The sequence below is a fragment of the Trichomonas vaginalis genome, chromosome II, assembly GCF_026262505.1.
Source record: "Trichomonas vaginalis G3 chromosome II, whole genome shotgun sequence".
Taxonomy (NCBI): domain Eukaryota; phylum Parabasalia; order Trichomonadida; family Trichomonadidae; genus Trichomonas; species Trichomonas vaginalis.
Window position 1 is genome coordinate 22,175,904 of NC_067204.1, and position 23,335 is coordinate 22,199,238.

At 35.6% G+C, this 23,335-nt stretch overlaps 12 protein-coding genes and 3 pseudogenes across 15 annotated transcripts, besides 2 other annotated features; 5 read left to right on the plus strand and 10 right to left on the minus strand.

Moving 5' to 3' along the window:
* Nucleotides 1-868: part of a mobile genetic element that runs on past the window's edge.
* Nucleotides 869-1,155: 287 nt separating this feature from the next.
* On the plus strand, nt 1,156-1,838 carry TVAGG3_0589340 (uncharacterized protein; the record flags this gene model as incomplete). Its single annotated transcript, XM_051239429.1, has 1 exon — nt 1,156-1,838. A coding segment is annotated over one exon (683 nt), but the record flags the coding sequence as incomplete, so codon positions are not given.
* Nucleotides 1,839-2,006: 168 nt separating this feature from the next.
* TVAGG3_0589350 (serine threonine-protein phosphatase family) lies at nt 2,007-2,249 on the minus strand (the record flags this gene model as incomplete). Its single annotated transcript, XM_051239430.1, has 1 exon — nt 2,007-2,249. One exon carries the CDS (start codon nt 2,247-2,249, stop codon nt 2,007-2,009), a length of 243 nt encoding a protein of 80 aa, XP_051097254.1.
* Nucleotides 2,250-2,267: 18 nt separating this feature from the next.
* Nucleotides 2,268-2,543, minus strand: TVAGG3_0589360 (uncharacterized protein; the record flags this gene model as incomplete). The annotated part of the gene is made up of 1 exon (XM_051239431.1): nt 2,268-2,543. One exon carries the CDS (start codon nt 2,541-2,543, stop codon nt 2,268-2,270), a length of 276 nt encoding a protein of 91 aa, XP_051097255.1.
* A 2,407-nt stretch (nt 2,544-4,950) lies between these two features.
* TVAGG3_0589370 lies at nt 4,951-5,487 on the plus strand (annotated as a pseudogene). Its single transcript has one exon. A coding segment is annotated over exon 1 (537 nt).
* Nucleotides 5,488-5,662: 175 nt separating this feature from the next.
* TVAGG3_0589380 (protein of unknown function, DUF4106 family) lies at nt 5,663-6,714 on the plus strand (the record flags this gene model as incomplete). The annotated part of the gene is made up of 1 exon (XM_051239432.1): nt 5,663-6,714. A coding segment is annotated over one exon (1,052 nt), but the record flags the coding sequence as incomplete, so codon positions are not given.
* A 529-nt stretch (nt 6,715-7,243) lies between these two features.
* Nucleotides 7,244-17,608: a mobile genetic element.
* On the plus strand, nt 7,486-8,283 carry TVAGG3_0589400 (protein of unknown function, DUF4106 family; the record flags this gene model as incomplete). Its single annotated transcript, XM_051239433.1, has 1 exon — nt 7,486-8,283. A coding segment is annotated over one exon (798 nt), but the record flags the coding sequence as incomplete, so codon positions are not given.
* Nucleotides 12,230-13,138, plus strand: TVAGG3_0589410 (annotated as a pseudogene). The gene has a single exon. A coding segment is annotated over exon 1 (909 nt).
* TVAGG3_0589420 lies at nt 15,445-16,064 on the minus strand (annotated as a pseudogene). Its single transcript has one exon. A coding segment is annotated over exon 1 (620 nt).
* On the minus strand, nt 16,706-17,602 carry TVAGG3_0589430 (organellar and viral DNA polymerase type B; the record flags this gene model as incomplete). The annotated part of the gene is made up of 1 exon (XM_051239434.1): nt 16,706-17,602. One exon carries the CDS (start codon nt 17,600-17,602, stop codon nt 16,706-16,708), a length of 897 nt encoding a protein of 298 aa, XP_051097258.1.
* A 778-nt stretch (nt 17,609-18,386) lies between the features above and the next one.
* On the minus strand, nt 18,387-19,049 carry TVAGG3_0589440 (uncharacterized protein; the record flags this gene model as incomplete). The annotated part of the gene is made up of 1 exon (XM_051239435.1): nt 18,387-19,049. The coding sequence occupies one exon, from the start codon at nt 19,047-19,049 to the stop codon at nt 18,387-18,389; it is 663 nt and encodes a 220-aa protein (XP_051097259.1).
* A 326-nt stretch (nt 19,050-19,375) lies between these two features.
* On the minus strand, nt 19,376-20,236 carry TVAGG3_0589450 (uncharacterized protein; the record flags this gene model as incomplete). The annotated part of the gene is made up of 1 exon (XM_051239436.1): nt 19,376-20,236. One exon carries the CDS (start codon nt 20,234-20,236, stop codon nt 19,376-19,378), a length of 861 nt encoding a protein of 286 aa, XP_051097260.1.
* Nucleotides 20,237-20,292: 56 nt separating this feature from the next.
* On the minus strand, nt 20,293-21,411 carry TVAGG3_0589460 (DNA/RNA polymerases family; the record flags this gene model as incomplete). The annotated part of the gene is made up of 1 exon (XM_051239437.1): nt 20,293-21,411. The coding sequence occupies one exon, from the start codon at nt 21,409-21,411 to the stop codon at nt 20,293-20,295; it is 1,119 nt and encodes a 372-aa protein (XP_051097261.1).
* Nucleotides 21,412-22,178: 767 nt separating this feature from the next.
* Nucleotides 22,179-22,754, minus strand: TVAGG3_0589470 (atypical Rib domain family; the record flags this gene model as incomplete). The annotated part of the gene is made up of 1 exon (XM_051239438.1): nt 22,179-22,754. The coding sequence occupies one exon, from the start codon at nt 22,752-22,754 to the stop codon at nt 22,179-22,181; it is 576 nt and encodes a 191-aa protein (XP_051097262.1).
* Nucleotides 22,755-22,772: 18 nt separating this feature from the next.
* TVAGG3_0589480 (uncharacterized protein) lies at nt 22,773-22,928 on the minus strand (the record flags this gene model as incomplete). The annotated part of the gene is made up of 1 exon (XM_051239439.1): nt 22,773-22,928. One exon carries the CDS (start codon nt 22,926-22,928, stop codon nt 22,773-22,775), a length of 156 nt encoding a protein of 51 aa, XP_051097263.1.
* A 19-nt stretch (nt 22,929-22,947) lies between these two features.
* Nucleotides 22,948-23,121, minus strand: TVAGG3_0589490 (uncharacterized protein; the record flags this gene model as incomplete). Its single annotated transcript, XM_051239440.1, has 1 exon — nt 22,948-23,121. One exon carries the CDS (start codon nt 23,119-23,121, stop codon nt 22,948-22,950), a length of 174 nt encoding a protein of 57 aa, XP_051097264.1.
* Nucleotides 23,122-23,335: the final 214 nt, after the last annotated feature.

The following is a 23,335-nucleotide window of genomic DNA, read 5'->3' on the forward strand; positions in this document are numbered from 1 at the left end:
TCTATACCATGCGTAAACTGTCATGTAAGGTGGCATGTAGTCTTTACTTTGTCCCGTTGTTTGCGTATACCCTGAAACGCGATGTGTATGGTTTCCTTCTCCCTGTGTGCTACCCCAAAAACAATTTATAGCAAACTGAACGTCGTCTTTAACATCATATCCTTTACCTTTTTTCATTGCTGACCAATCCCAAAATCTATGCTTATGCCAACCTGCTTCAGCTGTAGTTAAATTTATGTAGTGACTGTGCGCAGGTAAGTTTTCACCTGAAATCGTTTTACTTCCACCTGTTTCCTTTGAAGAGTTTGCACAATACAAAAACCTGTCGACTATTTGAGTCCAAGTTCCAAAACCAAGTACTACTTCTGGTCTGGTAGAGTTCATTGACGTGTAAATAGAACCTATAGGATATAGTGTTTGAAGTATTTCTGTCTTTAACGTTTGAAGCTCTGTTTTGTCAGCTTTCTTCTCTAACATTGCTGGTAGTTCGTATGCTTCAAAGTTTCTGGTATGATCTTCGATATTCCTGCAACTCTTATCTAAAATGTTAAGAGTATCTTTTACGCTTGTACTTGGATTTTCTAATGGTGCACTTGAACCAAGGTCAAAGTTCAATATTATATCATCTGCTGTAAAAGTTGTAAAACTTGTATGTGTATGGTTCTTGTCAGCTTTAAGGTCTAAACATCCTGAAACCCACCCTGTATCGGCTTTAGTTTTTAAAATCTTTGTTGTCCTTTCATGGTACCATTCAACCCTTTCTATAATTTCATTATCTTTTTCATCCACATATTCCTTATCTGCCTTCTTCACTAACGCACTAGCCACATATGCTAACTCATCGTCAACATACTCTTTGTCAGCTTTGTTGTCAATATCTGCCTTCAAAAGAAGTTCATCTATAGGTTTCTCGTTTAAAGTTCTTTTTGTTGGATTTATACAAACAGTATGGTTCTTGTTGTCTTGAAACAGAAACTCGTCTGTTAAAGGGTTTAATGTCAGTTTTAAGTTTCCTTCTTTCAATGACTCAGATATCTTAGAATAGTTTGAAAAGTTTGTTGTGTTCTTATTTAGAGCTTGCAAAATGAGTTGTCGGTTGTGTTGTATTTCTCTCATAGACGCTGTTTCTTTCGACATTTTTATTCTAGATAAAATATGCTTTCAATAGAAAAAGAAAATTCTAGAGTTGCTACAACTAAACCATTAGATGAACTTTTTACGAATGTCGGTCAAAAGTTTGAGACAGAGACCGTAAAACATGAAGGCTATCGTTTTGACTACCCACTAAGATGGCTAAGAGACCCATCCGTCACAAAAGCTATTGGCTTTCGTAGAATGAAGTTCATTTCAGAAGCCATACATGGTTTCCCATTTACGGTCGCTTTTGAAGTTCGATACTATAACAAAGAAAAACATACGTATGAGAAATTTGAACAGGGAAAACTTTTACAAGTGAATTTGCTTGTAAACTTAGAAACAACTCTTCAAGCTTTTCAAGAAAAAATAAACGATATCTATCTCGAATATGCAAACCAGTTTAACATTGACGAAGGAGAGTACCATCTCGATATTGTTTATGACAGGAAAAATGCAACTGTTAAAATCGATAGAATAGAAGACCTTGGAGAAAACGTTTATATTTCTACAAAATATAACAACTTGGCATGGTATAGATTTTTGAGGATGTTAAATCAGCCTGCAGCATATCCAGTACACCCGAACTTTTATGAAGTCGAAAACCCTAATGGAACATATGAAAATGTTTTCGACTCAGATGCTATTATAGTTCATGCTTCATTTTCTGGTGCACAAAACTCTTTTTTATGCTTGGCAAATGACTTTTACGAAAAACCTACAAAGCTATATGAACCGCCGAGTGGAAGTATTTCAGACTTTCAAGTATGGTTTACAACAGATGGAAGAAAGAGAATAGTTCCATTATACCATGCGTTTTACTTAGAACTTAGTCTCATATACAACTACTATCGAACAGTAAAAATATAATTTTAATACGGTTGAGGTGTTGGATTTGGTTGCCAACTAGACTGTGGTGCAGGTTCAGGCTGTTGTATAACAGGAGCTTGTTCTTCTGGTTCAGGGTCTTTAGGTATAATACCAACGAACTGACCTACTCTTTTACCAATATTTTTGACTCCGTTCCAAATTCCTCTTCCTACGGTTTTTATTCCATTCCATATACCTCTTCCAACATTTCGAAAGAAGTTTCCAATACTACTGAAGAAACCCATTTTACTATATGTAAAAATCTAATGTCCGCCTAGTCTTTTACGTTTCCTTCTGAGTTCCATAGCATTTTTTAACTGGAGCTCATACATTCTATTTCTCCTCTGGTAGAAAACATACTCTGGGTCAACTCCTGTGTTCGCGTCATCTGCATAGAGTTGTTTATATCCCACTTCAGGGTTTGTATAAAACTCTTTCCATCTCATATTTGCATACCATGGTGGCAAACCTAACGCAGCGTCATTTGACATGGCAGTTTGCATTTGTACATCTGTTGGCACTTGACCATAGTTTGCCATTGCAGTTTGTATTCTAACTTCATTTGGAATATTCTCTGGGTTTGGTTGTCCAGGTTGCTGTGCATTCGCTAAGTTCTGTGCGTCCATTTAATATTAGATAAAAATATCTCTTACGAGTACATATGCTGAACATTTGCTGGTATTGGTTCATCTTCATATTCTCTATATCTTTCTGCCACGTCAAATAAGTAAATGACACAATGGAAAAAACCTAAAACAAGTAGTCCTATTTCAAACCACATTTAGTTACTAGTAAAATTTCTTTGTTATGACACTTTTTCCGGTTTATAGGACCTCTCTCATATTCTATTTTATCGTATCTAAAATCATAGTCATGTATATCCTCTAACCATCTCATGACACTTTCCAAACCACTTTTATCGGATGTAAAGTAAAAGCATGGATGGTTATGTAAAACGTCTAAAGTTTCTAAAGAGTCTCTCAAAGTCCAGTCTACTTGGTATTGAAAATCCCATGTGTTATAGAACGGCGGGTCTACTATAAAGAAAACATTTTCCTTGTTTTTATATTTTTCATACAACTCTGTCCAATGACATCTCACAAACTCTATACCCTCAGTATATTTTTCTATGTTCTTTTTGAAAACCTTTGTATAGTTAAGATATAAAACTTTTGACATAAGTGTTTCAATGTCATGAACTCTTATAGCACCACTATATAATAGTCTAGCAGATATACTATCCCAGTCAATATACTCTGCTTTTTTCAAAACCTCTCTGACAGTATTTTTCTTATCTAATGGTATACGTTCCATCTTACCTATAGGTATCTTTTCTTTTAACTCTTTCAATATTTTGTTTGTGTCTGGTATATGTTTGAGACGGTTCATATAGTTGTCGAAGTCATTGCATATAATCTTTGAGTCAGGAAATACAGTATGGCACAAATGGGATATATAGAAACTTCCACCGAACAAATCTACAAATGTTAGACCATTCGGTAGTTTCTTAAGTTCTCTCAATAGAATATCTTTACATCTACTCTTATTTCCAAAGAAGGGTAACGGTGGTTTTGTAAAATTCATTTTATATATATAATAAAAATGTTTTTTCCTGAAAAGTGACAGAAAAGTGACAAAACATGAAAACATATATAATTTGTGAAAAGCTCCTGGAAGCCCTCCGAATAAAAACTTCATTTATACTAAACATCTTCGGGGCTAGAGGGGCGCAGCCCTGGAAGCCCCACTACCTTTTTTTTTTTTTTTTTTTTACATTTTTACCGAAAGGTAGGTCCACAAGCATATCATGTGATTGATCTGCAGTGCAAAGAGGTATATTTGATCAAATATAATTTGGGCCTCAGGTGGTTTCGCTTGCCCTTCGGGCAAGCACGCCACCTTCGGCCAAATTAAATTATTTTTTGAAAAATTGAATTATTCACTATTTAGTTGGCGCAAAGCTCCAACCAAATAATGAAGAATACTACTATTTGCTTACTTAAAATATGATTAAAATTTCTGAACGAAAACTATCAAAATTAAGTCATAAAAAATACAAATATAGGATGCTAATTTACTGTAAATTCATAATGTAAAAGTGTGGGTGTTGTCCTCTATATATATACTGTCTTAATTCTATCGGCGCTTCGCGCCGATAGAATTGACTGACAAGGCTGTCATGCACCAGTGTGTTATAACAGATCGATTTATAGTGAAATTTAATAAAATAATTATTAAATTAAATTTGATATTCAGAGACGGCGCTACGCGCCTTTTAGCATTCTGGGCACTTACGTGCCCAGAATGCAAGCTTGAGAAATTTGAAACGAAGTTTCAAATTTCTGCCTTGCAAATATGCAAAAAGAAAGTCAAGAAAAAAATTTTGAAATTGAGAATAAAAATAATATTGTGATTTTTTGTGATATATGGATTTTTTAGAAGATTTTAGAGATTGAAGTCTCAATTTATAAAAATTTTTTAAATTGAGAGGAATTTTAATGATATTATTTTATTTGATATTTAAAAAAAAAAAAAAAAAAGGCAGTGGGGCCTCCAGGCACTTCGTGCCCTCTAGCCCCCTGAAGATGTTTAGTATAACATGCAGTTTATATAAAATGAGGTTTTTTTGGGTGCTGGGGGCTTCCCAGGCACTTCGTGCCTTCTAGCCCGTAAAATTTTTGAAAGTCGTTGCTGTTGACTTGTTTGTAGAGGACTCAAAATAGTAGAACTATGTCCGGATAAGTAAGGGTCTATCGTCGCTACGTCACCAGGTCCCTCGGTCCCTCGGTCCCTCGGTTAAACGAACTTCTCTGAAAAAATGAGACAACATGACATTTTGACAACAGTCCAGGAAGTCTTGACAAGATAGAATATGAGAGAGGTCCTATAAACCGGAGAAAGTGTCATATAAACATCTGTCAAATGACGCTTTTTAACTTCACTTAAATGCCACGTAAGCTACGTAAGAATATACGTAAGAGGAAGAGAGCATTGAAACATCCAATAGTAAGACTGACACCACAACAACAGTTGCAACAACAAATGCTGAATGACCCCACTATGTTGCAACAAATGTCAAGCAATCCTATGCTTTTAAACCGAGTCATTGGTGCACAGAGTGGAGGTTTAAGAGCGGCACTTTTAGCGAAAATGGCAGGCTATGGTGGAGCTGCAGACGGAACAGCCTATAACCCTCAAAGTCAAATGAATTTGAGTTCACTCAAAAATCAAATAGCAGATGTCAAAAAGTCAAACATAGACATACAGAAGCAAATAAGTGAAAACGAAAAGAAACTAGAATATGACAGACAGACAAAGAAACTCAATGAGTTAAACGTAGAGAAAAGAAGAAAGAAGAACAACTGAAAGAACTAAGTACAGAGCAATATGCGAAAAAAGTGTCAGAAAAAGCAGCAGAAGTAGCAAAAATGGAACAAGATGTTGTAAATTTGAAAAACCATACTACTCGATATAAAGTACTGAAAGATGAAGAGATAAAACAAAAAGCCTGAAGACATATATGGATAGCGATGAGTATAAAAAGGAAGTTGAAGCAAATGTAAAGGCAGAAAAACTTTTACAGTTGCAAAACCAAACCGTACAGTATGAAAACTTAGCACAAGAAAGTAAAAATGACGACGCGTCCATGCAAAAGGCAATGAAAAGCGCAGAATATATAAAAGCTAACAATGACTGGTTAGATGCCCAAGCCAACGCCAAAGCAGCCCAACTCATAGGGTCAATAAGGACAAAAATACAAGCGGATGAAGACAGTTCAAATGAAGCTTTAACGAATGCTGACTTTAAGAACGCCTTCGAAGCTCTTCATAGTAAGGTGAAACAAGTGAACGATTTCTCATCTGGAAAGAAACTGAAGTCTGAAGGTTTCGACAAAGAGTTAAAAGAAGTAGCACAAAATATGACGAAAATAACAGATGCAGCAACGAGACAGGCAGTTCAAAGTGCCTATGACGCCGTTAGAGCAACTGTTGTGAAAAGTCAAGAAAAAGAGTTACAACAGACCAAAACAGACCTAGTAAATGCTTTCTTAAAAACGAAAAGTCAGGTAGGACATTACGCTGCAGATGGAACATATGTGCCAGCTGGTGGAACTTATATACCAGCTGGTGGAACTTATATACCACCAAACCCTCCAAGAGAAGCACCTGCACCAGGACTACCTAAAACATTTACATCGTCACATGGACACAGACACAGGCATGCACCAAAACCAACACAACAACCAACAGTTCAAAATCCAGCACAACAACAACAACCAACACAACAACCAACAGTTCAAAATCCAGCACAACAACCAACAGTTCAAAACCCTGCACAACAACCACCTCCACAAACAGAGCAAGGACATAAAAGAAGTAGAGAACAAGGAAACCAAGAATTCTTAAAAATGCTTAAAGAAGACTATGGTTACCCAGATACTATTGACTTTAGTGACAGATATAAAGAAGCTATTCGAAAGTTCAAGGATGGAAATACTGACCCGAACCTATTTAGCTTTATGGCTCTGCACCAAAGGGGATATAATCTCAAACCTGGAAAATACAAGCTCGCTAAGGGATATGATTTAATAGCATATCATCCAAATGACATGAACGAATTTACTCCGAGATATTTGATGTCAGAGCTAAATGACAATTTAACTCTCTTCATGAAACGCGTAAAAAATAGAGACGGAACGAAAGAAGAAAGGTTTATGAGTCCGGATGACTTAGAAAGGGAACTTTTTAAAAACGGTCTCGGAATATATGAAATGCCAGCAGATGAGGTACAAGAAACTCCACAGGAAGAAGTAGTTCAGATACAACCAGACATGGAAGAAATAGTTCAGCAACAACAGCTAGAAGAGCCTGAAGGAAACGAACAAGTCACTCCTTTGGAAACTAACTTCACAGAACTAGATGAAGATTTGGAACAGCCGAAAAATCTTGACCCTCAACAAGAGTATGCGGAGAATATGGAATATTTCCAAGAGTCTAAAAAAAATTCGGCTGACCTAGTAGAAGAATATCGAAAAATGTTTGCCGACATACAAAAGACTCCAACACCAGATGAAAATATTCAGCATAGAATGGAAGTACTGAAAGAAAATGTACACAAATACAACAACCCTTTTTACTTACGAGGATATAACGTTCAATCTTCGGATGAACTCGGTGAAAATAAAAGGTTAAATTTCAAGAAAACATATAGAAATGAAACATTGTTTAAAGTTCATTCAGAACCTAACCAAGATGGAAACAAACCTACTTTTGTTTCTGCAGACGATGGAACTACAATGAGATGGGGTCATAAAGCTAACCCGGATAGGTGGTTCATAAACTTACAACCTCAATTCCAAGAAGTTGTAGACGCAATGGAAGTCAATGGTGAACCAGATATAGCTGGTATTTTCAGCGCGGCTTTAATGCCATTGAAAGATATGAAAGATGCAGATATTTTGACCAGTATGAAATGAACATGGCTGATGGAAATATAACACCTGACGTTCTAGAACATTTATCTCAAAGAACTACACAGAACCATAGAGATGGTATATTTGGTGAAGAGTTTAGAAAGAAAGTTATGGACAGAGAAGGAAGAGAACCTATTGTACATGACCTTGCAAACGAAAGTTTACAAAATGTCATAAAAACTTACTTTGCAGACAATGAACTGAGAAGGGATGAATATTTAAGAAAACTCAAATGGACAGTACCAAATGAAATGTTAGTATTGAAAAACATGTTCCTTGACAAAATAAAACCAACTACAGAAATAAACGACGCAAGACTGAAAGATTGGGTAAAAGCTTTCCCATTCACAAAAGATATTGTTGGTAACATGGAAAGAAAACCAGAATGGCTACAAAAACATATATTTGGAAACGAGCATATTCCATATGGACAAGCTCTGTTTGAAGAGCTTGAACCGGAAACTCAGGACAGAGTCATGCAAACAATACGCGAAGACTCAAATACAAACTATGACAAACTCTTTCTAGGATATAGGTTACCTGAGATGGGCGACCAGAGCCCAAAGGCAAAAAGGGCATGGAAAATTTGCAACATACTAGATGAACATGAGGCAAAGATGCAACAACTTGAAGCAGAGGGCAAGTTACCAAAGCGACACCAAAGAAGAAGAGTAGAACAAAGTGAAAGTAGTGAAGAAGTAACTTCATCTAGTGAAAGTAGTGGCAATGAAGGAAAAAGAAGAGTTAAAAACTCAGTCAGGAAGAAAGTAAAGCTTGGTCCACGTGGGTTCTATTATGACATATAAATCCAACTATTCTATATTTTTACCCATATGAAATGTACGCCGCTCAGAATATAACGCCAACAGTTTTGGATGCTATGAATGGAAATGTTTCCGAATGGTATAACGAATGCGACAATGCCATTAGAAGGTCAGAAATAGTTCCTGGAACTTACGAATATACAACTGCTGTTTCTTATGGAAACGTAGGTGAGTTTGGAGAAGGTTCTTCAACAACAGTAGATATTGCTTGCGACAGGTTTCATATAATTTCTATTGACAACTCTTTCTTATACGTGGAGCAAGACATTGAAATAAAACCTTCTGCCAAGTTGTCTGACAAGAAAGGTTGCAATGGAATTTTCTATGTCGGATACCAATATGCTCCAGAAGTTTTCATGGGATATAAGATATATTCTAACTCTGACTTAGTTCAAACAGTAACATGGGCAAACTATGAATGGTTCGCTTTGAGAAACTCAGTACAACCACAAGCTAGAGAACAAACAGACCAGTATGCAACTATTGAGAAAATAAGAAGACTTGACCCTAACGTTCCAGGAGTTTTATGTTGACCTTTCTGGACAAACTGCAGCAGCAGTAACCAAAGTAAAACTGAAACTTAGAGTTCCTTTGTCATCTTTCCTCATCTTCAGGTTTTTAAGATACTTGCCAAACTGGCAGGAAAAATTTCTATCGAACTTACTCCAAGCAAAAATAACTTAGTCATTGCACCAACACAAGACCCATTCACTCTTACAGACGTAAAGGGAGCAAATCAAACGTCATTCGCCGACTTTTGCAAAGACAAAGTTGACTTAGACTTTGGTTTCTCAAACTTCAACACTGAAGTAAACTATTATTTCAATGCTGCTGGAGATGCTTGGGACCCAGTTAAGTTCACATGCGAAAATTTGAATGCAAGAGAATAGAAAGCAGACTTGCAGTCTATATGTTGGACCCAGATATTTTCAAATGCTTTAGCTGCCAAATATATTGCAGTTCACTTATGTTCCCTATACACCAAATATACTGTCAAAGACTTTGCAGTGTTGAAGTTGGAAACCAAAGTGCTGACCCAGGTGCAAGAACAGATATTGCCTTAACAACTGCAATGAAACATGCAGATACTATGTTTGTACTGTTCAGACGAACTATAAATGACTATTCTTGTTTCTACAACCCTGGTATTAAATATCATATAAACATAGATGGCAAATATTATCCAAGAGAAGAATATTCTACAGTTGAGGATATGAGGTCATACAACTTGACATTAGATTGCTATGAACTTTAACAACAACTTCACAACAACCATTAACCCTGAAATGCAAAGTTCTATTATGCCATATGTGAAAGTATGGACTCATACAGGAGGTCAAAAAACTCAATATACAAATGGAGACCGTTCAAACTTTTGGCTTGGCATTCCATTTGCTGACTCAGAAGACTTTATGGGTGGTATTTCAACTGTTGGTACAGTTCAAATTACAATATACTGGTGACAGAGACGGTCCAGATGAATTGAAAGCAAAGAAGTTTACAAAACCAATAGCACTTTTTCACGGAAGATGCTCTTTTGAAGATTCGTTCGATGAAACCTGCTGGGGCTCCTCAGATTGGTATAACGACAGCTTCCATCGAGCAGATTTTGGCAGCAGGTCAGTAAGTTGTTCTTGAACTGACTTCTCTCCGTCAAATATTGACAGTACGCCAGTTTTGATATAATATTGTATTAAAAACTTACCTTTAGAAATATCGGTCAGTTTTGTTGTTATATTTTTGTCTGCTTCAAGAACTTTCACCATTTCGGTTATTACCAACTTTCTTTGCTTTATGAAAATATTTTGGTTCAGCAAAGACTGCTATTCTATAACATTTTCCATTGTTTGTATAAAGAACTACTCTGTCAATGAACTTGTATTGTTTGTGTGTGTAAACTTTGTTTTGCTTCAATTCGAAGAGATACTCAAATACGTCCATCTTTTTATTCTAAGTAAAATGTCATTTCCGAAAAATAGAAGCGTAAGTGTTTCAAAAGGTTTAATGGCGATGGCAGATGTGAAGTTAAATTCACCAACTCAAACAAACAGTCAAAGTGTTGTTGTCAATGTCAAAGAAGAGATGTTGAAGTGGGGAAACCATACGAAGACGAAGATGGTATAACAATAGTTCCTGTAAAAGAAAACCAACATACCCTGAAGTTAGCAGAGACTTAAGTTCTGTTGCAGATATTCGAAACGACTACCAACAACTTAAAGACAAACTTAAAACTCAGGAGAAGATTTGTCAAGCTTTAGGTATAATGTTAAACTTGGTCGAACACAACCCTGTAAAAGTGAACTCATATGTCATTGCACCTCATGAAGTTTTGAAAGAACTATTGAAACTTTTGACAGAGGCAGACGATATAAACATCAAAGAAATAGAACCCGACATTGCTTGCTGTGGTGTTTCATATAATGTCATTGACAAGATATACGTTATGAAAGGAGGTGAAACGTTGAACTTAAAATATAGTTTCCCAGACGTCATAAAAATATTTGACGACCACAACATTTCATTAAAATTTACTTGCTAAGTAAAAATGTCAAAACTTCTTGAAAGATGTTTGAAGAAAAACAATATAGACTTTATTTCATGTAAAGGACTTTACACACTTTTGAACGATATGAAAGACCCTGTTTTGTTTGTTCGTGTAGACAAAGGAAAGTTCTATGTCTTTACAAAATATTTGAACTTCTTAGACAGAGAACTTCAAGAAACGCCATGTGAAAGTTTAGATGAAGTTCTTCTCCACTTTCAGAAAAACTTTTAAATATATAAATGGCAGAAGACATAGTGGTTTATACTATTACGACTAAAAACCCTGAGTCATATAATTCTATAACAACAAACTTACAAAGTCCTCAAGGACGATATTGTAAACTGACCTTAAACACGATGACGACTAAAGCCTGTTTTGCTCTTTTGACACCAGAAGACTTTGTTGTTGTGAATGGTAAAAAATACTCCTTTGAAGATACTTACTCAGATATACCACCAACAGGTTTTGTTGACTTATTTAATACTTTAAGGACGGATGTAACATGTGCTGCAACTAGAGCAGGTTTCATTATGTTTGGATGTCCGACTGAGTTTAGTATAAACGATATGAGCTATAATACAAAACTTATATCTGGTTTTTACTACCAACAGTTTCCTATAACAGGAAAAGGTGTCATACAAGGTTGTCTGTTCCATTGACTTTAAGTACACCTATTTTATATATTGTTTCAAACTTAGGTTCAAAGTGCTATTCGAATGTCGACAGAAACTACTATGACCAAAAGATACTCATGCGTATAACAACACTTTCTCTGCTGGTTTGCCTATTGTTCATTCGAATGCAGAGTTTTCAGCTTTAGTAAACTCAAACACTTTAGCAAACATAAACTTAACCTTAGTTGACGCAAACTTTGTTCCTGTAAAACTTTTATGTCCTATGTATTTGTCAATGACGGCAGAAAGTTTCGAATTGGAAGATGCAACTGGTGAAAGTATTGTACTACAAGAACAACTTCAACAACAAATAGCTCAAGAACAACAAATGCAACAAATGGAACAAATGCAACAACAAAGTCAAGAATAAAAAAAATATTTTTTTTATTTTTATAAAAAATGTACAGAATAGACGTTTCAGATTTTTATGACTTCCAAGCGTTCAGAAATATGTGTCCATTTGAGACTATAACAAAGCAGTCGAGAATTTGAAACGTTTAGTCATTTATGTCGACTCTGCCCCAGAATGTTATGTCATGAAAGAATGGGATGTTGTCTTTAACAAACCTAAAGCGACAATAGTTTCAGAACAAGAATGTAAACAGAAACTTAAGAAAATAAAAGTCGTACAAGTTGGTGGATGAAGATGTTAGATGCTTGGATATCTTATTGTCAAAGTTAGAAGATTTTTCAGTTCGTGGTATAAAGTTCTATACACCATCTCCAAACTTCTATTCTATCTTCACTGGATATAAATACGAACAAGTAGAATGGAAAGAAAATGTTATAGAAGCTTGGTTAGACCATGTCAAAGAAATTATATGCAATGGAAACGAAAGAGTCTATGAGTATATCTTATGTTGGTTTGCAAACATCTTACAACATCCAAGTGCTAAAAATGAAACTGCTCTCATCATAATTGGAAAACAAGGAACAGGTAAGAACACTTTCTTTACAGATATCTTATGCAAACTGTTAGAGGGCTATTCGAACCCGAATATGACAAACTTAGAAAACATCTGCGGTAAATTTAACTCTTCAATAGAGAATATGAAACTTATAGTATGTAACGAACTTCAAAGTATAGATACAACAAAGTTTTAAACTCAGATGCTTTGAAGAGTCTTATAACAGACAAAGTTGGAGTTGTTGAAAGAAAATATAAAGACCAAAGAGTTTGTGAAAATGTTGCAAATTTCATCATGGTTTCAAACAACGCCGTTCCGATGAAGTTAGAAAGTTCTGACAGAAGATATGTAGTTGTCAGAACGTCAGAAGCTCATATGCAAGATACAGAATATTTTGACGACTTAGCAGAAACTTTGACATCTAACTTTTACAACCACTTGTTCTCATATTTCATGACATTAGATATTTCTAAGTTCAATCCAAGACAAATTCCACATACCGAAGAGAGACAAACATTGTTAGAAGCAAACAAGAGTGTATATGAACTGTTCATAGATGAAACTGACTTTGAGTGTTTAGATGAAAGGTCATTGTACGATTCGTATAAACATATTGTCAAGAGTATGGTTATATGACAGCGTCTAAACGAACATTCTTGGCAAATGTCAAAAGTCTTTTAGACGTACAGAATGGTGTATATACAAAGAAAAATTTTTCTGAGTAAATTTTAAAAAAAATATTTTTTTTATCCGATAGAAAAGATGACAAAATTCATCTCAGTCAACAAGTACATGTCAGGACTTAAAGAAGAACTAGACCCATTCACATATTTGAATGTTTACTTCTACCATTTTGAAAAGTCTACATTTGACAAAGTTTGGAACATCGAACCAGTTAAGTTTGCTTTGTGACTAAAAATGGTGCGAAATTTGAAGACTTAGACATAGAAGGTTTGTTAACAGTCAAAGAAAGTTTTGACAGAAGGTTCTCAAACCTTAAAGAAGGCAAAGCATACAAACTTGTTATACCTTATGAACCAAAGAAAGCAGACGACTATGAATATTATGAGTCTAAGATAGTTGAAGTTCAAGGTAAATTGGGTAAAAAGATTTTAGAGTCTAAGCCGGTGTTTGCTCCTAAAGAGGAAGAGAACATTGACATTGACCCAGAAATGTTCTAAAAATAAAATTTTATTTTTACATGTCAAATTTCTTTTTCTCTGGCTCTGGTTCTTTCTTCTCTTCTTCTACTTTCTTTTCTTTCTTTTCTCTCTTCTTCTTTTCTCTGGTGGAGTTATGTCAAACTTCTCAGAACCATATTTTTGTAAAAGTTCTTTGTCATTTAATAGCTCTTCTATTCTGTTTTCTATTTCATTTTCAAGAACAGCGCATGTGTCTTCTTTGCATTCTAAGAAGTTTTGTTGGACTTCATCTCTCCAAGAGGCGTCATCTCTGTCAACAAGTCTGTCATTGACAAATTTTAAGACTGCTCTGCTTAATGTTTTATGGTTCTTGTCATATTCCCAGAAACAGAACTTTAGAACAAATTCACCTTTCTTGTTTACACTATGTAAGATTTTATGGTCGACAGATGTTTTGCTGTCGAAAAGCTTGTCTCGAATATAGATAGCGAAATCGCTAGACATTTTCTAAAAGATAAAAATTTTAATTTTTCTAAAAATATGTTAGAAAAAAAGTTTGCTGACATTGACAAGAAATTTGAGAATTTTAAATAAGAACAAGAGGAAGTTGGAAAATGCTCAGATAAAACCCATACATGACAAGTTCTTATTTGCTCAGAATGGTATAACAGGTCTAATTCGCACCACCTGGGTCGGGTAAGACTTTCACTTATCTTAAAATGGCTGCACAACAACAAGAACTAGATGAGAAGAACCCATTCTATGAGTTAGTAGTCATTTGTAGTACTTCTGGTCAATTTGACCAAACCGTCAATTCGTTCAAAGATATTATAAAAAAGTCTAAGTTAGTATGTATAAAAGACTCTGAGTTGTTAGATTGGATAAAGAAGTACCAAAGAAGAGTTTTGAAGTACAATGCTATAAATGAGTATGTCAATTCTAAGTTTAAAGACCCAAATGAGGAAATGCAGAGAATATTAGAGAAGAAACACTTCAGAAACAAACAGAAAGAGATAGAATACATTTCGAAGAAATTGCAATCTTACGATTGGAAGACTTACCCTCACAGATGTCTTCTTATCTTAGATGACTTTGCTTCTCATCCTTTGTTAAAGAATAGAGAACAAGACATGTGTCGAATTCTTAAGAAGCTCAGACACTTTAACATTTCAGTTGTCATTTGTGTACAGACAGCAAAGAGTTTAAGTAAGGATGTAAAGAGAATACTTACTGACATTGTACTTTTCCCCGGATTGTCCGAAGACGATTTCATGGAACTTATGAAAGAGTCCATGGCAGGTAAGTTTGACAGACATGAACTATGGGAGAAGTACAAAGTCATACAAGACCCTCATACTTCTTTCAGAATTCACATCTACGCAAACAAAGTTCAAATTGTAAAAAGTCAAGCGTAAAAATGTAAGTGTTTGAGTCTTAGTCTGTTGTGGTGCTGGGGCTGTCGGTTCTTCTGGCTTTGGAATGGACTCGGTTGGTGGAACGTCAGCCATCCGTTTGTGTCCTGTCGGAAGGAAGGACTTTTCCTGTCGGAAAGAAAAACTTTTCCTGTCGGAAAGAAAAACTTTTCCTGTCGGAAGGAAAAACTTTTTCTGAAGGTCGACCAAAAAGTTCTCAATTTTCGAAAATTTGAATGGTTTACGGACGGACAACAGAAAAAATTTTTCCTGTCGGAAAGAAAAACTTTTCCTGTCGGAAAGAAAAACTTTTCCTGTCGGAAGGAAGGACTCGGAATGTCGGAAGGAAGGACTCGGAATGCCAGAAGGAAGGACTCGGAATGCCAGAAGGATTTGACAAGACAATTTACCTTATAGAGCTACCTGAGCCATCTTTGGTGTCAAGCTTGAAAAATAAACGCTTTACATGTATTTTTCAGCAACTTCGTCAAATAATTTTATAGCACTATCTATCTCATCTACTTCAAACGTTTCTTTACCTTTCCTTTCGTGGGAGCACCATACCTTTTCTCAAAAACTTCAAGCAGTTCTGTTTCAGCAGCTCTCATATCATTTACAAACACAACCTTAACTCTATTGACTATACTGTCATATCTTTTAGTTATATTATATGTTCTTCCTATCTTATATCTCTTTGTATTGAAGTCCTTCGGTTTCTGAACGATGTAAAGTAAGCCTTCACTGCAACGTTCCGTATCGAATGAACCATATGTTATGAAATTATATCCAACAACTGGGTCAATCCAGAACAAAACTAGTGGTATAAGACTTTTGTCGATGAGATATGCTCTTGTTCCATAGAATCTTACCGATATCATAAGCTCAGGATTTCTTGTCAAAATTTTCTGAGTAGAAGCATTTCTAACCCAGTCGTGGGATGTTTTCTTTTCAGATAGTGTTAGAATGTCTGACAAAGAATATTTTTTGTATTTCTTTGAGTATCTTACGTTTAAATCACCTATTCTAACCACTTTGGTGTCATTGTCTATCTTTTTAACTGTTTCAAACTCAGTGTTTGTCATTTCCTGTTCTTACATACAAAATAAAAAAAAATATTTTAAAAAAACTAGCGTTAATTTTATTTTTTCTATCTTGTATAAAAGATATGATTTCAGGGATTTTTTTACGATTTTCATAGAGTTTTGGCGACCAGGGTTTTTCCCCTGCTCGCATTTTTTCACGATTTTCATGTGTTTTTTTACGATTTTCATGAGTTTTAGGCGACTACGGTTTCTTACGTACTCGCATTTTTTCACGATTTTCATGAGTTTTAGGCGACCCCGAAAAAAACCGGGGTCGCAATTTTTTTACGATTTTCGTACGGAATCTCTACCCTCGGTTTTTCGAGGGTAGCATTTTTTCACGATTTTCATGAGTTTTTTTTTACGATTTTCGTACGGAATCTCGACCCGCGGTTTTCCTCGGGTCGCAAACATATGAGGAAATTCATGAAATTTGGTCATTTTTTCAGCAAAAATATATTTTAGGTGGAACCAGGTCCCTCGGTCCCTCGGTCCCTCGGTCAAATGAACTTCTCTGAAAAAGTGTGACAACATGACATTTTGACAACAACACAGGAAATAGACTTCTTCGTATATGCTTTGTTGAGACTTCATCGTCAATGAGCGTAAATCAGACAAAAATATATTTCTACCATAAAGTTTCACAAGCGTTTTACATGGTATATGTTGTGATGGTTCATGACTTTAAACAATTTTGTGGCTTCTATTTCTTCTGTCAGTATGTCAAAAATTTTAACGATACCGAAAGTTTCTTTATATTTCTTCTTGACGTCAGATAGAAGGAAATCGTCAGCAGTTGGATAGTTTTTGTTCAGAAATGTCAACATGTCCATTTTATCTTCTGCTGGTTTCTCTGCTTCTTTCTTTAAGTCAGCATAGTCGTTTCGCATACGTTCTATCTCTTTGACGGAGTAGTTATATTTCCTCATTGCTGCTTTACATTTTGAACATTGTGGGTTCATTTTAGCATTGTACATTGAAACCTTACCTGCAAGTATGACCAAGGCGTAAATGGTTTTCTTTAACTCAAAGGCTGCTGGTTTTATCTGTCCGTTCCATACTTTACCTCTTCTATCTTTATCTCTTATCTGCCATACACATTTTGCAACTAACGAAACAAAGTTGTCGTAGGTCTTAAACTCCCCAGATTTATATATGTCAATGAAATATACCATATCGCAGTCTTTGTGGTTGCAATGAAATCCAAGAAACTCATAGTTTACCTTTCGTATGAACTTCTTTATTTCAACTGAGTCAGTTGCTTTGACTTCTATTTCATCGAATTCAGGAATAGTGAGCTTTTGTTGTTGTATTTCAGGAAGTTTAGGTAGATGGTCAATAATATCCTGCATTTCATAAAGATACTGTTCATTTGTTTCATCTTTCGCACTACAGTCTAAATCTCCTTGGAGAAGTTCTTGCTTTATCTTCTGGATTTCTGTTTCGAAAGTATATGAAGAAGGAATGAAGCTTTTCATCTCTACTAACATAGATGTTGGGTTCATGACTAACGAGGTTGGTGCTGTTGTTGCTGACATGTTCTTACAATAAAAATAAAAAATATTTTTTTAAAAAAACTAAAATATATTTTTGTCTGATTTACGCTCATGTTTGACAAAACATATACGATGAAGTCTATTTCCTGTGTTGTTGTCAAAATGTCATGTTGTCACCATTTTCAAAAAGATGTTAGTTGACCGAGGGACCGAGGGACCTGGTTCCACCTAAAATATATTTTTGTGCTATGTTTTCAGCACAAAACAAGCATTTTGTGAAGAATATACCAACCCGCGGAATTCCGCGGGTTGCTTTTTATACAAAACATTTACGATGAAGTCTCAACAAAACAAGCATTTCGTGAAGAATATACCACCTGCCGGAATTCCGGCAGGTGCTTTTTATACAAAACATTTACGATGAAGTCTCAACAAAACAAGCATTTTGTGAAGAATATACCACCCGCCGGAATTCCGGCAGGTGCTTTTTATACAAAACATTTACGATGAAGTCTCAACAAAACAAGCATTTTGTGAAGAATATACCACCCGCCGGAATTCCGGCAGGTGCTTTTTATACAAAACATTTACGATGAAGTCTCAACAAAACAAGCATTTTGTGAAGAATATACCACCCGCCGGAATTCCGCGGGTTGCTTTTTATACAAAACATTGACGAAGAAGTCTATCTCCTGTGTTGTTGTCTAAATGTCATGTTGTCACACTTTTTCAGAGAAGTTTAAATTACCTGGTGACGTAGTGACACCTAAAAACCATCTAACCTAAAATATATTTTTGCCGAATTCAATAAAAAAAAATGGTTCATTTACTCACAATATTTTTGTACAAAACGACCCCAAACTTTTAACCTCTCTTCTGCAGCTTCTAATGAAACTTTAGCGAGTTCATATTCTCTAAATTCTCTCTTTAAATCTTCTTGTTCCCATTGGTCTAGTTCGTATGGAGAATCTCTATAACCAGAACATATCTCATGTTCATGTTCTATTTGTTTTTCGCGCATTTTTCTAACTTCTTGTTCGAACAAAGGTTTAGCATTCCCTACTGTATCTTCAAGTTCTTCTTCATCTAATTTCTCATGAACTTTCTTGTCTATGGAGTCCAGAATTTTTCCAACTGCTATGCAATATTTTGGAGAAGCCCACATTGCTATATAGTTTGTAAGTCTTGGGTCTACATACGTTCCTCTAACCTGTTTGATTTCATCGGGAATTCCTGCATGAACTGTGTATAAAAAGCAACCCGCGGAATTCCGCGGGTTGGTATATTCTTCACAAAATGCCTTAAAATACTCTTCCCAGGACTTATTTTCCAACAACCTTCTAAAGTCTTTCCTAAACTGCTGACACATATTTGTTGCATTTATATAACCATCCTTGTCTCTACGTAAGACTTCAATACCGTTGTAAGTGCCTTTTGTGAATGTTTCGCCATTAGATTTGTTCGTGAACGTTTTTGCTTCGACTGTCATATCTGTTCTTACAATAAAAATAAAAAATATTTTTTGGTGGTACGTCGGACATTCGTTTGTGGCTTAACCGTCGGACATTCGTTTGTGGCTTAACCGTCGGACATTCGTTTGTGGCTCGACCTCAAAACAAGCATTTTGTGAAGAATATACCAACCGCCGGAATTCCGGCGGTTGCTTTTTTATACAAAATTCAACGGGTGAAAGAATACGATGAAGTTTATTTCCTGTGTTGTTGTCAAAATGTCATGTTGTCACACTTTTTCAGAGAAGTTCGTTTAACCGAGGGACCGAGGGACCGAGGGACCTCTTCACCTAAAATATATTTTTCAATACTTTTTCAGCACTTTTCCGTAGTTGTATATGAAAGACAATTCGAGATAAAAGTCATAGTACAGTGGAATAATATGCTGCACACCGTTTGTTGTGAACCAAACTTGAAAGTCAGAGAAACTGTTACTAGGTGGTTCGTAGAATTTAGAAGCAAAGTCATAAAAGTCCTTACCAATACAAAGAAAACTGTTGTTGCTTGAACTGAAACTTGCATGACACATGACATTTTGAGGGTCAAACACGTTTCTATAAACTGTCAAATCTGCTGGTGGGAGTATAAATTTAAATGGACCATCTGGTGGTAATGGTTCGTTCTGGTTTAGTAACCGAAGAAATTGTGCCCAAGAACGTTTGTCTACTCCCCAATATAAAAACTCTGTATCTCTTGGAGGGTTAATTTCAATCTTTTGAAATGAAACTGTGGAGTTCATCTTGTCGTATTCTAGTTTTAGATAGTATGTTCCATTTAGTAAAGAGTGGTATTTTTCTTGAAATTCCCAGTAGTATTTGTTTATTTGAGTTTGAAAGTCATTTAGAGTTTTTTCAAGACTTTCGTCTGAACGAATTGTAAAGATTTTCATTTCGTCAAATTTTTCTATTAGACCATCAGAACCTTTATACTGACCGTGAAAATATACTGCGAACATGAATGCATTAGTTCTATTTGAAAACAAAACTCTTCTAAATCCTATTGCCTTTGCATCTGAAGGACTTTGAAGCCAACGAATTGGATAGTCAAACCTGTAAGTTCGGGATAAAATTTCTTCATCTGAAATAGTCCTACCAGCGTTTGTAAAGATATAGTCTAACGGTTTTGTATCTGCTACTTTTGTTCTTTGTTTTTCAACCTGAAGCATTTTATATATGTAAAAATATACTGTTTTAAAAACGTTTTAAAATGGTATGCAATTTTTTATTTCATGCAATGTTTTACTTCTGTGCCGTCTTCAAGTATGGCCCAGTACTTACGCTTGGAGAGAACATGAACTTCGGAAAATACCTTGTCTAGCTTAAAACAGCCCATCTTTTCACCGACCATTCCCATTTCAATGAGTTTGTTATAGCCTTCTTCGTTCGTCATGAGTGCATCGATGTTCTCGTAGTATACCTTCACTTTGGATTTAACTTCCGAGAAAAATTTGTTGTAGTTGTCAAGGACTGCCTTTGCGAACTGAGGATAAGACCAATGTTCGACAATAGGTTTTAATGTGGTTACTAAGCCATTTTGACCTTGAGTAAATTCGTACTTCAAAACAAAAGGGGAGAACCTTTCAACAAAGTTGTCGACCTTCTCATAGTGTTTACTCTTCATCTTTTGAGGTTTTTTAATGGAATATCCCCATGTCGAATTCATAAGCAATTTGAGTGTCATTGCAAGTTTGGGGTTTGAAGCTTTCCTAATATCATACATTTGTTGTATGACTTTTCCAACTGTATAGTTCCTTCCCGGGAACTCACCATCTTCGTTTGGAATTCCAGTCGGGATATATTGGACGAACCTCATGTACGCAGCGTTAAGGTCGACATAGTATATTTTTTCGTTTGAGTCGAACTTGTCGCATCCAATGGGTCCAGTTCGTGGAAATTCAAGTGAGTCTCTTATCTTTTGAGAAACTTCGCCTGTTATCTCATAAACATCGTCAAAGCAACCTGTTTCATATAAAACCTTCTGACCTAACTCAGAAGCTCTCCAATACAATTTGACGTCGACTGGATGTCTCAATGGAAGTTTGTTTATAGCATCTTGAAGTTCTTGCAACCTCATTGGAAGTTCTTCTGGTTCAGGTTGGTATCCGAACAATCCAACTCCTTTTGGAACTGTGTACTTCTTTTGTGCTATAACTTTGTCCGGAACAACTTTTGGTCTTACCAACAATGAAAAGTTTGTTTCGTCTTTTGGTACAAAAGTTTCTGTCAGCTTGTCATCTGGAATTGGTTCCAACAAGCCTTTCTCGAAAAGAATGTTAACAGCTCTGACAATGTTGCACTTACCTTTTCCGAACAATGGGTTTGTAAGACTTTCGTTCAACATGAAGCATTTAATATATGTAAAAATATACTGTTTTAAAATGGTATGCCATATAGCTTCTTGAATTTGTTAAGAAGTATTCGAACGCATTTTCCATCTGTATCTCTAGTGTTTACATAAGCATGGCCTGCCTTAGTAAAATATACTTGTAATTTCCTATAGTTTACGCCGGTATAAAAGTAGAAAGAGTCTTGTTCTTCGCTATAGTAGTAAAACTCAAACGTATGCTTGCCATAGTCTGTAATTTCAATTGTTTCATCTTCTAGTTCGTCGACAAATTCGAATACAATATCTCCAAATTTGCTTTTGTTCTTATTGTTTTCAGAACGAGTGACCCAACGTAAGTTTTCAAGTCTATTGTCGTTTCTTATATGGTTTATATGGTCTACAAAAGGTAAATTGTTAGGATTCAGTATAAAATGAGTTGCAATGACAATATGTTTAAAATAGTTTTTTCCACCCATCCTCATAAGAGCATATCCGTCATTTCGCTCACATTCGCTTAAAACTCTTTTTGTCTTTTTGTTTCTGACTTCAAATGACTCACAACAGTGAATTTAATATTTCTCATCTAACAAACAAGTTTCCCAACGGTCTTCTCCAACAAACTCAGCGTACATTTCAAATAAAATAAAAAAATGTTTTTTAAAAATATTTTGTTTTAAATGGTATGCCATTTCATATTTCTCATCTAACAAAACAAGTTTCCCAACGGTCTTCTCCAACAAACTCAGCGTACATTTCTATAAAAATAAAAAAATGTTTTTTCTTTACTTTACATAACCACCGGCTGCCATAAGTCTTTGACGCCAACCCATACCAGCTAATGAAGGTTGAGTTTGAAAACTAAACTTTGGTTTTGGTTTATCTTCAGTTTTTGGCTTCCCTTCTTCTATTGGTTTTTCGTCACTTTTCGGTTCATCTGACTTTACCTCACTTGCTGGAATAGTTGTGTCGTCAACATCTTCATAAATGTCATATGCCATTTGTTTCTGTTTTCCTTTCAACTTTTTGTGTTTGTTGTAAAGTTTAGAATATTTCGACTCTAAGTCAATGAGATGTTCTATAATGAACTGTTGGTCAGTGAAGTAAACTTTTCCATCTGTTGTCTCGAAAACTCCTTCAGACTTCAATATTTTATTTGTGAGAGTCTGTTTCTTTTTTGAGATACTTGCCGTTCCATTTTTATGAAAAGTGACTTTGTAGTTAGGGTTTGTATTTCCAGACCTCACACTTTCTATTATTGAATTTTTCTCTTCATCTGTAAGTTCTTTGACAGGTTTTGACAATGGTTCTGAACTTTTTGTTTGTGGTGTCAAATCTACCGTTTCAACTTCTTCGGTCATTTCATCTCAGTAAAAATTTTAGTTTGGTTTGTTTTCAACTGGTTGTTTAGGTTTTTTAAGTCGGTCTAAAACTTCCTGAGGTATAGGGAGGACTTGACAAACACGTGGTTGTGTAACTGCTGGAAGCCGACAAATCCATCTTGAGCCCATTTGTCTCAATGCTGTATTGTTCATTTCATCTCAGTAAAAAAATTTACATTCCCCAAGTTTGAGGTGGTTGCGGTTGGTTGTTGTTTACCCACTGTTGTGCATGGTTATATCCTCTGTTAAAGAATCTTTCACCTTGGTCCATGTAGTGTCCTGCTTGGTTATAGTAGTCATTTGCTTTGTTATAGTAGTTTCCTGCTTGTCTTCCTACATTGTCCATCCATCCTTGAACTTTTCCTCTTGTTTCAGGATTTGGAATAAGATTTGCTGCATCTCGTGCTACCTCCCAACCTTTCTGTACAGTTTGTATAATAGGTTGTGCTTTCTCTTTCAGTATACCTAATGTACTCAAAATCTTCCTTCCAATTCCAAATGCACCTCTGGCTAGTGTTCCCACTGCTGGCAAAAATCTAGATGCGACTCCTGCTAATGCG